The 16529-nt window shown below is 40.8% G+C and overlaps 2 protein-coding genes across 7 annotated transcripts; one reads left to right on the top strand and one right to left on the bottom strand.

The window, feature by feature from the left end:
* Positions 1-140: 140 nt before the first annotated feature.
* Positions 141-4850, bottom strand: ifnphi4 (interferon phi 4). Of its 4 annotated transcripts, none has more exons than XM_086064723.1 (5): positions 4604-4850; positions 812-889; positions 560-712; positions 378-458; positions 141-287 (listed from the first exon to the last, which is right to left on the bottom strand). In XM_086064723.1, exons 1-5 carry the CDS (start codon positions 4736-4738, stop codon positions 195-197), a joined length of 540 nt encoding a protein of 179 aa, XP_085920849.1. In that variant the 5' UTR covers positions 4739-4850; the 3' UTR covers positions 141-194. The 4 variants fall into 4 exon arrangements, with proteins under 4 accessions (XP_085920849.1, XP_085920850.1, XP_085920847.1 ...); XM_086064724.1 differs by having other exon boundaries at positions 560-709; XM_086064721.1 differs by lacking the exon at positions 4604-4850 and adding an exon at positions 3009-3185.
* Positions 4851-4908: 58 nt separating this feature from the next.
* Positions 4909-16504, top strand: plekhm1 (pleckstrin homology and RUN domain containing M1). Of its 3 annotated transcripts, none has more exons than XM_086065298.1 (12): positions 4909-4963; positions 6465-6554; positions 7444-7685; positions 8686-9309; positions 10718-11000; positions 11047-11221; positions 12695-13639; positions 14504-14649; positions 14740-14933; positions 14998-15061; positions 15191-15348; positions 15843-16504. In XM_086065298.1, the coding sequence occupies exons 2-12, from the start codon at positions 6501-6503 to the stop codon at positions 15949-15951; spliced, it is 2994 nt and encodes a 997-aa protein (XP_085921424.1). In that variant the 5' UTR covers positions 4909-4963; positions 6465-6500; the 3' UTR covers positions 15952-16504. The 3 variants fall into 3 exon arrangements, with proteins under 3 accessions (XP_085921424.1, XP_085921425.1, XP_085921423.1); XM_086065299.1 differs by having other exon boundaries at positions 4915-5119; positions 11068-11221; XM_086065297.1 differs by having other exon boundaries at positions 4915-5119.
* Positions 16505-16529: the final 25 nt, after the last annotated feature.

Below are 16529 nucleotides of genomic sequence, written 5' to 3'. Positions count from 1 at the left end.
CTAAAACCCATTTGTATTATTTATTTATTTATTTTTTTGTTGTTGGATACATTCTATTTTTTTTTTTTTTTGGGAAGTCATTCAAAATCCACATTTATAAATAAATAAATAAATGTATAAAAATACTTTGTGCTATAAAGTGTTACGATGCTTTAAAATATTAGTAAAATGCACAAATATTATTATTATTTTTTTCAATTTCGCTTGGTTGTAATCAGCAGGCTTGCGTGGAAAATGTGCATTTTGGCTTCATGTCTGATCATCTCCCAGGCCTCCGCGCTGTTCTTCTGCAGACACCGCACAGCAAACTATATTAGTACTGTATATTGCATGGACCTTACAGTATAGATCCAGTATAGATTCACTGCATTACTTACCTTTTGCTCTAGGACATCACTTGAAAGTCTCTTGAAATAACGATAAAGCTTTTTGTTCCAGCGTGATTTCTTGTTCTTCATCTAAATATTGAAAGAGCAATAATGTGGATTTATTCCAAATATCGACCCAATGGAGCCACAGCCCCCGCACCGCACGTCTGTCTGCGCATAACGTGACTTACGCATGACAGCAGGCCATCTTTCATCTGGTGGATCATGTTGAGAAAGTCGTCCACCTTCTTCTCGCCCAACCGCAACGATGCGTGGTCTTCGCCGAACAGCACGGCCAACTCCTGCATGACTTGCGCCACGAAACCAAGACGAACATCTGCCTGCTGAGTCACGTGACGGATAACAAAGTAAAAAGTCAAACAACATTGTAAAGACGACAAAAAAATCTCCACCAAACGAACGGATTTACTGTGATGACGTACCGAAGAGTTGGCCGCTCGTTCATACAGGTAACCCGGGAAGGCCACTGGGGTCTCGAGGTCATTCGCGTTGTTGCCACCCTGCAGACAAAAACGCCAATATCAAGTTTGAAATGTTTCTGAATTGTGGTGTCATCATTTACACAGTAAATGCTGGAGAGCCCAGTGGTGGTTTCTGGCATGTGCGTTAGGTGAGGCCGCACTGCTGGCAACTAGTGATGGCAAAATGAAGCTTCATGAAGCACTTGTAAGATTTTTTGACTCCGCTAGATGCCACTCTTGGTTGAAAGATGCAGTGGAAATGTAATCAATTTCCTTTGCACTAGCCTTTATATTTAAATCAAGAGCACCATCTAGGGGAGTCAAAAAATATTACAAGTGCTTCATGAAGCTTCATTTTGCCATCACTACTGGCAACCACTTCTAAAAATAATAATAATAAATTAATAAGAATTGCCGTTTGTATGGGGAATTTGCGCCCCCTTGTGGAACCACCCTGTAAAACATCTAGAGTGCCATTCATATAGAGGACCAAAAATGCTTAAACATTCGACAAATATTTAAATAATAGTGGAACTGGAAATAAAAACGGATATAAAAAAATATACTATAGGGGCCTATACATACTTTGAATGACATTTCATGCCGCATTTTATTTCTGCGGGCTGCAGAATGAAAGCATTTTCACTTTTATTTCGGCATTTTTGGTGTGCAATATAGTCAGGCTGCTAGGCACCAAGGCCAGTGCCTCCACCAAGTTTTTTTTTTCCACCTATGACTTGGAAGTTGCGGGGGATGAAGATCCAGAGGCACTTTAGAGCCATGACGAGAGGCTTCAGCACACCCGCAAATGACGTTAAGCCAGGGGTGGCCAAATTCGGTCCATGAGCGCTGCAATCCTGCCTGTTTTTCATGTCTCCCTCCATCAGCGCATCTGAATTTAATGATCAGCTCATCAGCACGCTTTGCAGAAGCCTGATAACGATCCCGATCATGAATCAGGTGTGTTAGTGGAGAGAAACATGGAAAACAGGCTGCATAGTGGCTCTGGAGGACCGAACTTGGCCATACAAGTACTTTGAAAATACTGTATAAAGATGTTTAAAAAAAAAAATATATATATATATATATATATATATATATATATAATCTTGTTACACATCATATAAATCTGACATTTCGTTACAATCGTGAGATCATCTTCAACAATATTATGAATGAGTTTCTTGACACCCTTAGATAGTCTTTTCACAGGAATAAAATGTAGCGTCAGTGCGACTTCCAGTGGACAAAATTTGCAACAGCAGTTACCTTAGTTGGACAAACGAAACTAAAACTGCATTAAATATCGTCAAGTATAGCCTACAGTAGTGATTTTGGATTTTTTTTTTTTTTTTTTTTTTTTTTTTTGTAGGGGGGAGGGCCTGGTAGCATAAATGACGTCAATAGGTCAGGAAGTCACATAAGGACAGCGCAATACTTGACATGGCTTTTTCCCGCCCTTGCCGTGATTATTTTGAAAAAGAAGATGAGTGACTTAATTGGTTGAAAAAAAATGTTGGGAAACCGGATTCGAGCTTTGGACAGCGGATGACTAACGTTTTCTGCATCGGAATATACCGCAGCATGAAAGATGGTGACGCGCGAGGCGGGAAACACCAAGGAAGGGTTCAAATGTTCAGCTGGATTCTGAAGTATTCGGTTTTGGTGAACGCTATGGGATTTTTATTAGATTTTAGGTGAACTAATGAAAAAAGGGTAAAATGTTCAAACCTTAAAATGTGCTAAATTGTTCGTAATTTCAATGTTTCATGGAGAAATGTTTGGTTGCTGGTTATATTAATAAACGATTAAAAAAAACGTAAAATGTGCAAATTTGTACAAATAGTCTAATCATTGTTATGATTAGGATTATTATGATGTTATGATTAAAATAATAAAATAAATGCAAGTGAACGTGAAAGTATTCTGTTTCTTGTGTGTGCTAGCTTGCTTGAAAAGTTAGTTCTAGAACATTCTGACGCCATGTGGTTATAGGTTTAAGGTGGGGCCCGTTGCCGAGGTAATAAAATAATGATGGGCTATGTTATAATCACAAACATCTAATTACATCACAATCATAGTAATAATAATAATAATAATAATAATAATAACTCAATAATAATAACTCAATAATGCGAAGTGAGATTAGGTTACTTACCATTTTCTTTAGTAACTCCAAGGCTTCTCTTTCTAATTTATTATAATCGTTTTTAATCCACGAGCATCCCGAGGCAGCAGCAATCAATTCGCCCCAGATTACAAAGGCGACCGTGATCTGAGCGAGCATTTGCTTTATTTTCATCATGTATTTGTAGGTCGAGTCTTCAGCTCTATCTTGTCTTGTGGGTGTCCAGGTGTGTTTTGATCTTGAGCCCTCCCCGCTGTTTTTTTTTATAGGCTACCACCGACAGGTGATATATATATATTTGTAAAAAAAAAATTCGTTTTTCTTATGACGTCACGAAATGAGGCTCGACAAATTTGTGCCGTATTATTATTATTATTATTATTATTATTATTATTATTAAATGATCATCCATCCATTTTCTGAACCGCTTATTCCTCACAAGGGTTTATTATTATTATTATTATTATTAGCCTATTATCATTATTATTATGTTTGTATTAAGGACTACATGGCAAGGCGGCATTACTGCAGCGCACGGGCAGGCTACTCACAAATATTTCGGCTGAAGGGAAATCCCCGTTCACGTTCATAGAACGAAAAGTGATTCCCAGCGGACTCCGACATCAAAGGAGATTTTAAAACAAACAAAACAAACCTGTACATTCTCATTCAGATTCGGACGCGGAAACGTCTTAACTTAAAAACAAGCAAAAAAAAAAAAAAAAAGAAAGAAAGAAAAGATATGGCGTACTACAACTTTATTCATCCAGTGAGGGTACACATTGTCTTGGCAGTGCTTCTCCCTCATTAAGAAAAATGTAGTAAAACCATACAACAAAGAAATACAAAGAGCAATGTTGAGGTGGGATTAAAATGAATTTAATTCTAATTTAAACAGGGAAACAAAGAAGATTAAGATGTTGCACGTTGCTAGCAATTATTGTGTTAGCGACCGTGATATATAATGACATATTGCTGCATTAAAAAAAACTGTACAAATTTTTTGAAAAACTGACTAACTCTTTAATGTCTGTTTTGTTGGTTATTTTTAGTTGTTGTTTGTTTTTTAAGCGTCCATCTTCTTTTGATATAGGCCTATTTTGCTGGAACACCGTTACAGGTATAGGCCTACCCAGGCCTCTGATAAAAAAAATATTGCTGGATAAACCATTTAAAATTATATAAAGAAAGTAACAGTTCTTTTGAGTGCTAATTTTGGTATTATTTTAATGCTTAATATATGTTCAGATTGTTTAATGGCAATCCTGTGTATGTGTAATTCACGTTTAATTATCAGAGGAATTAAACACGTTTAAATAATAACATTTAAATGTAAATATATACATAAACGTACAGAAATGCATTTATATGTGCAATAGTGCATTCATCAGTATTTTTTTGGGACGGGTGGGGGAGGGGGGTTAAGAAAACACGTGAGTGGTAGCTTGACAGCTTTCCGTGCGTTTTGACACCTCGCTGCCTTTGGTGACACTCGTCACAATGTACTGAACAATATTTTGCAGTCGCTGTTGCTTTGGGTGTTTTATTAAGATAAAAGGTCATGATGCCGAACAGATGTATTTTTTTGTAAATGTGATTAAATAAAAACGAGAGTCCTGTTTTACCTGGAAACCTCCGTGTTTAGAAATATACGCGTCATCAGATCTTGTCACGTGTACAGTCTGACACCGCGCTGCTTTTGTGGATACTCGTAATCCTCCGTTTTGCTCACACAAGCTACATTTCACACAAGTTATCATTTAGCGTTTTTTTTTTTACCCATTTCATTTTAATCACTTGAAATTCTGTTTATATACATGATTTGTAAACGGGGTTTAAGAAAATCAAGGCACATTTTCCAGATGGTCTTATCGTTGTTTAAAAACAGCCAACAGGACTTGAACACACCGTGTACTCTTTTTCCCATGATGCACTTCTCCGGTCGCGTACACTTCGTCTCCGTCTGGAGTAAACAAACATCCAGTGTAGGTGCTAATTTTGTTACTATTAAAAAAAAAAAAGTTTTAGGGCGTGCAGCGATGGCCGAAACGTGTACGGACTGACTAAACCCGACGTCCCCTTTTCTGGTTTACACTTTTTGGCTGTCTTGGACCTATATGGAAAGTCAAGTCGGCATCTCGGTGAGGATGCTAAGCTAGCTATGAAATGTAGCTGCTGGGCTAGTTTCTAGTCTCCCTTATTAGCATGACTTAATACTCTTTAAGTCTGTCTGTCTGTGTATTTAGTGTTTATTAATCTCCGTCTTCGAGTTTATGCACTTTTGTAAACCGTCAGAGGCTTACATGAGAAAAGCTTAGGCAGGAAGTAGACAAGACTAGATGGGTGAGCTGAACGAGTTCGTTTGGTTGTTGAAACTCTTACTAAATTATCAAATCATTGTGTTATCTAGATTGGATCATGTCGAGTGGTGTTGAGATTTGGACTCTTCTGCTTCCCTGCAGCCTTAATCAGAGTATCACGTGACTCGACGTGCACTATTCAAACCGTCCTTTTTATCTTGCCAGGCACATTTAAAAATTAAATAAATACTTTGTGGTTTATTTAGTGTTGTTGCAATGAAATGGGTAATCATTTATTAATCTTGTTTGTGTGATTTTTTTTATTTTTTGTATCGTTTCTGGAATAACGAACCTTGTCTGGGTCTAATTGACCCAGAAGAAAACGTTTGCTGGTCCTATTAGGCCGAATGAATGGAACACTAGAGTTCAGGGCTGGGCAGTATGGCCTTAAAATTACATGTCCGATTTTATTCACTAATATCCAGTTTCTTATATTAATTTACACCCTCTCCCTTTTTCCCCATTTGCTTATGGGTTGTTCTCAGAAATCATGGTCCAGTGTGTGACAGGTGAGCCCAAAACCGAACTTCTGCAAAAACAGGTTAAAAAAATGATGCATGCTTTAAATCAAATTATCTCCTTGGAATGCATTTTTTTTCCTAGTGTAAGAACACTTTCTAATTTACAAAACTGACTTGACTGCAAATGCAGGTGGCAAAAAAAGTCATAAAAGCACAAATTCAACAAACTGTATGTATGAGATCTACACAACATAAACAAACATGAACCATAATATAATTTACGTCAAAATAGCTGTCTACAGCTCTTTGGTCTTGTAGTATCGTATAGGTGAGGCAAGGCGACCGTGACCAACTCCTATTGAGATGAAAATGATCATTTTAACAGTCTCTTTTCATGGATCGAATTGCTGTTCCTGAGAAAAGAATGTTCTGGAAGGGTTTTAAAAGCACTTCCAAAATTAGACTCACGATGGGAAAAGGTACAGGTGGCTCACTGGGCACGACACCAGTGGGGAAGGAGAAGCTAACCGTTGGTCACGTCACGCTTGTGTTTTTCCGTCACTGAAACGGCTCAGCCTGAAGTGTCATGACTCTCTGACTCTCTCTCTCTCTCTCCCCCTCTCTCTCTCTCTCTCTCCGTGCACGCGTGTGTTGTTCCTTTGCAGCATGCCATGCCAGTATAGAAGCTTCGAGGAGGTGCCATGTTAGCCACGAATACGTCAGATGCGCCGCTGGAGGCTAATCATGTCAAACAGGTAAATCGACAAGCCAATTTGGGCTGCCATGCTCATCTCTGGCAAAAAATAATAATAATGTAACGCCCTCTCGTCTTCCTGTCGGTTTTATTTTTTGTGTCATTGAGATTAGATTAACAGATAATCTCAGTTTAAAGAGGCAGGAATAGACACACAATTAAGGAGTCTTGAGATTTAGCAAATGTCTTTGTAATTACTTACGAATAGTTGGTTTCTCAACAGACGTATTTTGGTAGGTTAAAAATTGCAATATTACACAATTGAAGTTATATATTTTGCAAATATTCTAGTATGCTATTTATTGTAGTCAATAGTTTAACAAGCGAATTTCAAGAATACAACTTTATTCTTGAAATATTCCGTCTTTTTTTTCTGAAAAGATGACTTTATTAAAAAAAAAAAAGATTGTGTGAGAAATTACGCCTTTTCTCAAACAAACCTGGACTTTATTCCTTTTGTAATATGCCCTCGTTCACGTGGGGATGTCGGATTAATGTGATGATATGCTGCAGTCACATGAGAGCTTTTAAATACTATTTTTTTTTTCAGCGGAAGTAGATTTGATGCTGGGGAAAAAATATTTAAAAACTTGTTTGATAGAAGCAGAACTAAAGCAAATCCCAAAATGCGTTCATGTGGTGTCATTCTCTTTCTTGGCATCATGTGACCGTAGCCACAATGTTGCATAGTAAGCACATGGCCATTGATCCCACTCCAGCAAGTCTTGAGTGGACCTGACTGCCATTTTCGGCCGCACATGACATATCTGCACGCGTCTCCCCTCAAAGTTATTCATCAGTTTGCAAATAAGAACCACATGTTTTTCCTTTAAAATGAAATACAATGAGGAAGTGGTTGCAAAGTTCCCTTGTGTCTCACCGCCACACAGATCAAGGAGAAGCTGGCACAGTCACTTAAAGCCCTGCAGAGGCGCTACGTGACGTCGGACGCGGTGGTCACCAGCGAGGACGGCGATGCCAACCTACTGTGCTGCGCGCTGGAGGCCATCTTCGTCCACGGCATCAAGAGCAAGTACGTCCGCTGGGAGGCCGGGGGTCGTGGCAGGAAAGGCGATGGCGGACCCCTCCCGCAGCCCTTCTTCTGGAGGCTCCTTAAAACCGTTACCCATCGGTGAGTCCTGTCACTAGCTACCTTTGCTTTTTGTGAGTGCAGTACAAAACTAGAAAAGTATTGGTGCCAAGCTGTAAAGAGTTATACTGCAAAAAAAAAAGAAAAAAAAAGGGGAGGGTCAGAATTTTACAAGAATTGGCTTATTTTTATTTTTTTTTAAGATGAGATGAAGCCATATCGTTCTTTTTTTAAGATCATATTTTTGGGATAAAAAAATGAAATTTTTAGAAAAGTCATATATGCGGCTTAAATGAAAGTTCTCTGATCCTAGATGCGCTTGATTAGCGTGAGTGAACGTGCAGTCTTCACATGACCAAGCGAGCACAACTCTTTATTTTTTATTTTTTATTTTTATTTTTTTCTTACTTAACCAACCCTCAAACCTTGTGAGTGCCGAACCGTGGGACGTGATCCATACTTACTATTGATGAGCCGTTGTATTTTTGTTGTTGTAATTCTTTGGATCAATTCAAAACTAATATTTTCTAATGGAAAAGTTGTAGTTTTAAAAAACAAACAAAAACAAAACAATTAAATTTCTTTCAAATATGTTCATATAAAAATTTCCACATAAAAAGTGGTCTGTTTTCAAGATACGTGTATGTTTGAGTCACGTATTTTTACATAAAAAATTACATATTTTTTTCAAAATGAGCTGTTGTATGTTTTCTAAATAAAAAGTAGGATATTTTTTAAAATAAATATATATTTTTTAGGTTAAAATTCAATTATATAAAAAAAAAAGTTTTAAAATAAAACCTCATATTTTAAAATAAAAAAGTTGCATAATTTCCAAAGATAAAACATCAAATTTCTTTTAGGCACCTTTTGTCGCCCAATATATTTTCAAGATAAAATGCCTTTTTTCCAAGAGAGGTTTGTTGCCCAAATATATATTTTTTCTTTTCTACAGTATTTTGTTGTAATTTTTCAAGTCATATATTCAAGTATGTCCTGTTTTTATTTAGACGTTGTTTGTCCTCTTTTTTTCAACCCGCAGCGATGTGGTCACAGAGCTGGAGAAGATCAGCTTCGTGGGCACGGACGTAGGACGATGCCGCGCATGGCTCCGTTTGGCTCTCAATCACGGCCTGCTGGAGTGCTACCTGCTGTCGCTATTCCGGGAGAGCTCCAAGCTGCGGGCGCACTATCAGCCCGGCGCCCTGCTGCTCGACTGCGAGGAACGGGATGTGCTGCTCAGCTACCTGCAGGGCCTGGCCTCGCTCACCTTCAACCTCTCGTACAAGTCGGCCGTCCTCAATCAGTGGACCACCACGCCGCTCAGCCTCGCCGGACTCTGCGCCCCGTGCCCGGCCGACTCTCCGGACCCGTCCGTCAACGGGGCGGCGGACCGGCCCGCGTGCAAAGACCCGTGGGATACGGTGTCGCAGTCGTCGGGATCGTCCGACGCGGGGCCGCCGATCGGGAGGGCGTCGCGCAGGTCCCGCGGGGGCGCCGGAGCTCTCAATTCGTCCACGCTGAGCCTCGATACCACAGGCTCCTCCCAGCTCTCCTCCAGTTTGAGCTCAGACAGCCTTCTACAGGGGCAAGACCCCCGCAGCCCCGCGGGCGAGCAGTGGCCATCTTGCGACATCAGCGGCGGCACGAGGGCACCCCTGAAAGAGTAAGCATATCATTGTCAATAACTAAAGCAGCATTTCCCAACCATTATTGAGCCCCAATGTGCACATTTCACATTAGAAAAATGATATTTTTCTGACCAATTAATAAAATTGGAGAATTTTCCAACACATTTGATCATCTTTTGGCATACTAATTGGAAATCACTGAATTTAAGGGTTAGTCCATGACATCATCCGATACATTTTCCCATCATCTCTTAGATTTTCTTCAATTTTTGAGGTGTTTGTTAAAAATGAAAGGTAAGAAAAGACTAGTGCACACATTTTTTTTGTTTTGTTTTAAAACCTCTCAATTGGATTTAGGAAGCTGGTTTAGACAACATTTTAAAGCTTTTTAATTATTAGTCCTGGAAAACTGTCACACATTTGTATTTACTCTCATAATTTCAATTTTTCCCAACTAAACCTAAAAGGTATGTAGAAAAAAAGATTGTAACAATTACTTTAAAGTAATTCATCGTTTAATTACTTTGAATTCTTTTTAACTTACCTTTCATCGCTGCTATGTGAAAACCACTTTTCTACTTTTTTTTTGGGGGGTGGGGGGGGGGGGTGTCTGCATTTAGTTTCATCCTAAAAACATAAAATTGTAATAAAAATAGACAAAAAAGACAAAAATGGACATCATTGTTTTTCACATAGCAGCAACGCTTTTAAGCTTAGAGTTGGGAAAACAAAAACATTTTAAACCGTTTAGTAGGACTACAAAAGAGCTTTAAAAGATTTGTTAAAAAAAGGTGAGCTCGCTTGCTTACTACACCTTAGAACTTACAAAATATTTTTGCTGCGGATAAAAACAATTTGACAGGTGAAACCGAGTGACCCAACACAATTTTTTAGGTGTTAAAAGAATTGTGAAAAGTCTTCCCGGTGAAATCTCTAAAAGCCCGCCTGTCCTCGGAGGGAGATGTGATTTCTCTCGGGCAGTACGCCATCTTTTATGCTCGTCAATGCGGGTGCGGAGACGGTAACCGAGGGTGTCTTCTTTCTCTTCCGGCAAGCGTGATTGTTCTGCTTTTGAAGGTATCCTGTTATTATCCCCTTGATTACCCACCTTTGGTCTTGTTTGATAACGGTACTATAAAATCGAGATATATTGTCCATGTTTCCGTTTGGTTTATCTATGAGGATGCACTGGAGTTCTGCTAGAGGCCACCTCATATGATTTAGTTGGACGGTTTTCAACTTGAGTGACCTAATTGCTAAGTTGGCAACACTGTGCTTTATAGCTCCTCTCCGTTTACAGCCATGTTGTTAGTGGAAGTGGTGCACATCAGCGTGGATGGAAGAAGCTACAAAAGACAAAGAAATTATCCTGAGAAATCTGGATTCATTGATAGGATTTTTAATCACCGGCATGAAAAGTAGTCAAATGTGAATTCTCCTCAGATCACCTGCCAAGCTGCAGGAGAACGGCAACTCCAGTCAGGATTCCATGCGCGAGGACTCCTTTGTCTCCAGCGCCGGCGCCGGCGCCGATCACCTCTCCGACAGCGACCAGCCGCCCAGTTCTGCTCTGTCCGACACAGAGCCGCTCCACCGGCCGCCATCGCCCCGCCGGAATCACCTTGACCGCGCGCCGCCTGCCATCCCGACGGTCCCGGAGAAGGCCGAGCTGGACCACGGCGAGAAAGGAGTCGAGAGTGGGGAGCTGTCATCGGATTCCATCCTCGTGAGTGAGCAATTCAAAAATATGGAAAGACTTTTTGTGTCAAAAGTATGAAAATGGTGCTTGTCAGCGTTCTCGCTCCTGGATCTCCGACGAAGACATCTACAAGCCCCGCGTGGCTGAGGAGTCGGACCACGGGGAGCCGCCTCCCCCTCTTGCGCCTCCTCCCGCTCCACCTGCAGACTCGCAATCGACGCCAAGTGTCGTGCATCGCCGTCAAATTGGTAACTAATCTGCCGATTTGCCGTGACCTCACGTGACACCAAGAGCAGGTGCCTTCCCTCCGGCAATCACTTTTCGACTCGTTTTCCGGACGTCACCTGAGTGAGTCAGACTTCTTAGGTAGTGTAGTTGAATGAAAGTGATGTCATCTGTCATGACTGAGAATTGCATAAGCCGGTTTTAGGGCGGGACAAAATGGCAATATATAAAAAAATAAATACAAATGTTTTGCCTGTTTTTAGGGCTGCAACTAATGATTCTTTTGGTAATCGATTCATTTGCTGATTATCAATTCTTTCTATTAATCCTTTATTAACTCATTCACTGCCATTGACGGCTATAGACGTCAAAAAGTCATTTTTACTATTTCTATTAGTTTAACATTTTTTCCGCTTTTGCTAACAAGAGTATGAAAACCTAGATTTTTTTAATTGTAAATTTATAACATATAAAATGTTTGATTAATCGTTAGTTAACTAGTGAAGTCATGTGATTAATTACAATTTCAAAAAAAATTATCGCCTGAAAAATAAAAAATAAATAAAACGATTAAAAATTTTAATCGTAATTAATCGCACGACTTCAATAGTTGACTCACGATTAATCAAAAATGTTATATCTGTTGTAAATGTACAATCATTTTTTTTCTAGGTTTTCATAAAAATTTAAATGAAATGAAAAAATGTTAAACTAATAGAAATAGTTCACATGATTTTTTTTACGTTCATAGTCGTCAATGGCAGTGAATGAGTTAAGAATCAGGACATTATTTCAAGTTGACATGGCAGAAAATGCACACATATAAATTGATCATGATTCAGTTACTGGTTTGGTTTGTAAGATGTCAGAAAATTGGCAAAATGTTGAGCATTGTATTCCAAATTAAAAGCAGATGTTTGCAAATATTTTATTTTCATTAAACACTAAAAAGATGTCAATCACTAGACCACACCCGTCATTTTTTTCCTCGTTATCTAATCCAGTGGTTCTCAAATGGGGTAGGTGAGATTTTAAAATATATTTAAAAAGCATATGTAAATATTTCTAAAAAAATCTGAGTTGATAAAATGAATTTTATATTCAGTAGGCTATCCTAAAAACCCAGCATCTCCCCCATACCAGAATGGTTTGACCCAACTTGTCATATGCCACCTAGAATCAACAGCCAATCGCTTGAAAACTTTATTTAAAATTCAGTTGATTATTTAGCTTTACTATGATCCCAAAAGACGACACTTTATGTTGATGATAATTTGTCTGTGCACAAATCTTTATTTATAATTAAATGTATTATTATTATTTTAGTTATATCTTATTATTTCCAAATAGTTCAAAAGACCAATCAGAAATGGTTTGCTCTGGTTAAGGGGTACTTGGCTCAAAAAAGGTTGAGATCCACTAATCTAAAGACATACAGGTCGGGTGCAATTGTTGTTATCCAATAGTCCGGTCTCATCTGTCTCCGCTTCATCTAGGCCTCTCCAACCCCTTCCGAGGCTTGCTGAAGCTCGGCCACCTGGAGCGTCGCGGCGCCATGGGGATATGGCGGGACCACTACTGTGAGCTGTCGCCCTTCGAGTTCCGCCTCTACCTCAGCGCCGAGGAGCGCACGTGCTCCGACAACTGCTCGCTGCTGCGGTGCGAGGACGCCCGCGTGGCCTCGCCCGACGGCCGCTTCGAGCTGGCCTTTGCCGGCAAGCGTCTGTACCTGCGCGTCGCCACCCGTGACGAGGCGGAGGACTGGGTGGACCGCGTGGTGGAGGCAGTCAACAAGTGCCGGCCCGCGTCCCGCGTGGACGAGCAGTGGGAGATTCTGGAGGTACCATGCGAGAACTGCACGGATGACGGCGGCGTTTCTTTCCCGTGCTCCGCCTCGTGCAGCCCCGAGCGATGCTCCTCGCCCCCTCCGCCCCAGGAATTCAACTGGACTCGCACGGCGGATTTGGAAAGGGACGCCATCAAAGAAGCGGTGCTGTATTGTTGCTCGGACGCCGACGTTCGCTCGTGGATCCCTCTCGCCTTCTCGCTCTCCCTGGAGACCTTGAAAGGTTTCCGGGTGCAAGAAGGAAGAAAGTCGCTGCGGATGACGTTCCCCATCCAGGAAGTGCGGGACGTGGTCCCTGACGTCGCAATGGGCGGACCCAACTTCTTCAAACTCCTGACGATTAGGGAGACGCTCCGACTGCAGGCGGAAAGTGCGGAGGAGGCGCACTCATGGAGGGCTCTGATCCGCTGGGCTCTGGATTCGTATTTGGAGAGCGGCGAGGAAGGCGGGGAGCCGGCCGCGGTTGGCCAGAACGGCGGCGGAAACCTGCACAGACTGGTTCAGCACAGACTCAAAGAAGACGGAGAGCTCCTGGTACATTTGTGCACCGTTCCCTCGCAGAAGGGACTGGACATGCAGAGCTTCAAATGTGCAGGTAATGTAACACAAATTTGGGCTATGGAAACGGGTTTTGCGAATACACGTAGCACGTTTTAACCGGATATTACGTCACGGGTACGTTTGTCGTCCCAACGCAATGTCGGACGATAAAGTAAGGTGTGTTAGGTGGGGGACGACTAAACAGACAGAAGCGAATATTAATGCTATTTTAGATGGAAAACGTCAAAGAAACGCTACGATTTTAAGTCGGTTTATTAACTCATTCACTGCCACTGACGGTTATAGACGTAAAAAATTCATTTTGAACTATTTCTATTAGTTTAAAAAAAAATCCACTTTTGTTAACAAGAGTATGAAAACCTAGAAAAAAAAGTCATGCGATTAATTACAATAAAAAAAATAATAGCCTGACGCCCCTAATTTTTTATAATTTTTTCTTTAAAAAAAGTCTAGGACTTCATACTCTAGGGAAAACTAATGCAAATAGTTTAAATGATTTTTTGACGTTTATATGCATCAATGGCAGTGAATGAGTTAAGAATTACAAACTCATACGACGTCATCGCACAGTCACTTCCCGGTCGTCATCTTCTTCTTTTAAATTACTGGTGGATCACATCTCTACGGTGTATACCGCCACCTACAGCGGCGGAGTCCCCTCTCAATATTTACAAAAGTAGAACAGATGGAAACGGGCATAAGTCGCATGTTCGTTTTTGCGCATTTTCAGTAAATTTGCTTAAAAAATTCGAAACAATTGGATGGAAACCTGACTAATGTTGCCGCTTGCCCAAGTTTAAATACCAATTACTACTTTCCTATTTAGATACTAATACGTTTTAAATACAGATATCCTAAACTCTGCACAAACTATACTTGGATTGATTTGTATGTCCAGGCTGCTCCCAGCAGATCGGCCCGTCGCTGGGACGAGTCCGCCTGTGCGAGTTCTCCGGCCAGTACTACTGCGATTCCTGTCACCGCGGCGACACCACCGTCATCCCTTCGCGCATGCTACACAACTGGGACCTCAATAAACACGAGGTGGGTGTGCCACAGTTTTTATATTTATATATATATTTATTTTTTTTGGTCCATTTCCATGTGTTAATGCGTGTCTGTGGGCATGTCCAGGTGTCAAGGAAGGCGCTCTGGCTGCTGGCTCAAGTGGAGCAGGAGCCTCTGCTAAACCTGGACCAGCTCAATCCCGACTTGCCGACACACTCCGAGTCCATGGCTCTTGTGCACAGCCTGCGGCGGAGGCTGCGGCTGCTGGGCGACTACTTGCTCACCTGCCGCAGCGGAGCCTGCAAGACGCTCCAAGCCAGGTGTGTGTTTAGACGCCCCGACCTTCGCTGCCAGCAAGTAACATTTCCTGTACGTTCCCACCAGGATGGAGCAGCGAACTTACTTGCTGGAGTCCAGCAGCCTGTACAGCGTGAGGGATCTGCGGGAGGTATGCAGTGACGGACATTTTGAGAACCTTTTCCCAGCGAATCACATGACTTGACTCGAAATCAGACTTAAATAGCTCACTTTAGGACTGTGAAAATGGATACTTCAATGCCACGGTCTTCTCCTCCAGATTGCCGAGAACCAATACACTCCCTACCTGGCATCACTGTGCCATTTCGCCAGTAGCCACGTCTTCACCTGCAACCTCTGCTCGCAGCGGGGCTTCATCTGCCAGATGTGCCACAGCGATGACATCATTTTCCCCTTTCAGTTCGACAGCACCGCCAGGTAATGTTGCTTCGGTGGACTAGTGTAGGAAATGGATTTATTTGGATGAAAGCATGCCACAGACATGTTATTAGCTCATTCACTGCCATTGACGGCTATAGACGTCAAAAATTCATTTGAACTATTTCTATTAGTTGAAAAAGAAAAAGAAAAAAGAAAAGTTTATTAAAAATAAAAATGACTTTTTTTTTAATTAATAAAAAAAGAAAGTATTATTTAAATGTAGGGGCGTCAGATGATTACAATTTTTTGTAATTAATCGCATGACTTAACTAATATTAACTTAACTTAATTTTATATCTGTTCTAAATGTACAATATATTTATATTTTTTTAGGTTTTCATACTCTTGTTAACAAAAGTGGAAAAAATGATCAACTAAGATAAATAGTTCAAATGAATTTTTGACGTCTATAGCCGTCAATGGCAGTGAATTAAGACACATGGAATTATTTTAAATATCTGAAAACAAATAATATCTTTTGAGCTACGCAGGTGCAAAGAGTGCAAGGCGGTGTTTCATCGGACATGCATGGTGCCAGGCCACTGTTGTCCTCGTTGCCTGCGGATGAAGAAGTATCTGGAGAGGGACCTGCAGGACTGAGGGAGGCCAATAGGGGGCGCCCTTATTCTTCCTCCGGAGGAGCAGCCAAAACATGCAACCTCAAGTGCAATTATTATGAGTGAAAGTGACAGATGGACTGATGCTAATTTATTGACCTGAGAAGTCAGTGAATCTTCATCAAGAGAACCGGTCCTACAGTCTTCAAACTGTCTTAAAGTTGACAATTTTACGTGCAAAAAAACAAAACTATGATTAGTATCATGTCCCAATGTGCCTTGAGATGTTTTTAATTTTTTTTTTTACGCCTATGAGACTTTTCTTCAGGCAGATTTTTTTGACTTTTCTCATTTAGCACATGAAGTTGACCAATAATTTTTGCACACTTTGCACTGAGCTTCGACTGTTAACTGGATACTCGGGGCTGCCGTCGTCTGCGTTTACCAGCGACACGACAAAGCGCAGTGTCGACACTTGAAAGTCTTCGATCCTCACTCACACAGTTAAAAGTCCCGAGCATACAGTTGTAGACCTCACTTATTTTTGATTTATCAACGGACAAATAAACGTCTTATCACATTCTTTTTAGCTTAAATTGTTTTATTTATTATTGTGAAAAG

Source organism: Leptonotus elevatus, chromosome 20 (assembly GCF_054856555.1).
Source record: "Leptonotus elevatus isolate MCC_2025b chromosome 20, RoL_Lele_1.0, whole genome shotgun sequence".
NCBI classification, from domain to species: domain Eukaryota; kingdom Metazoa; phylum Chordata; class Actinopteri; order Syngnathiformes; family Syngnathidae; genus Leptonotus; species Leptonotus elevatus.
This window is presented reverse-complemented; position numbering and strand designations above follow the sequence as displayed.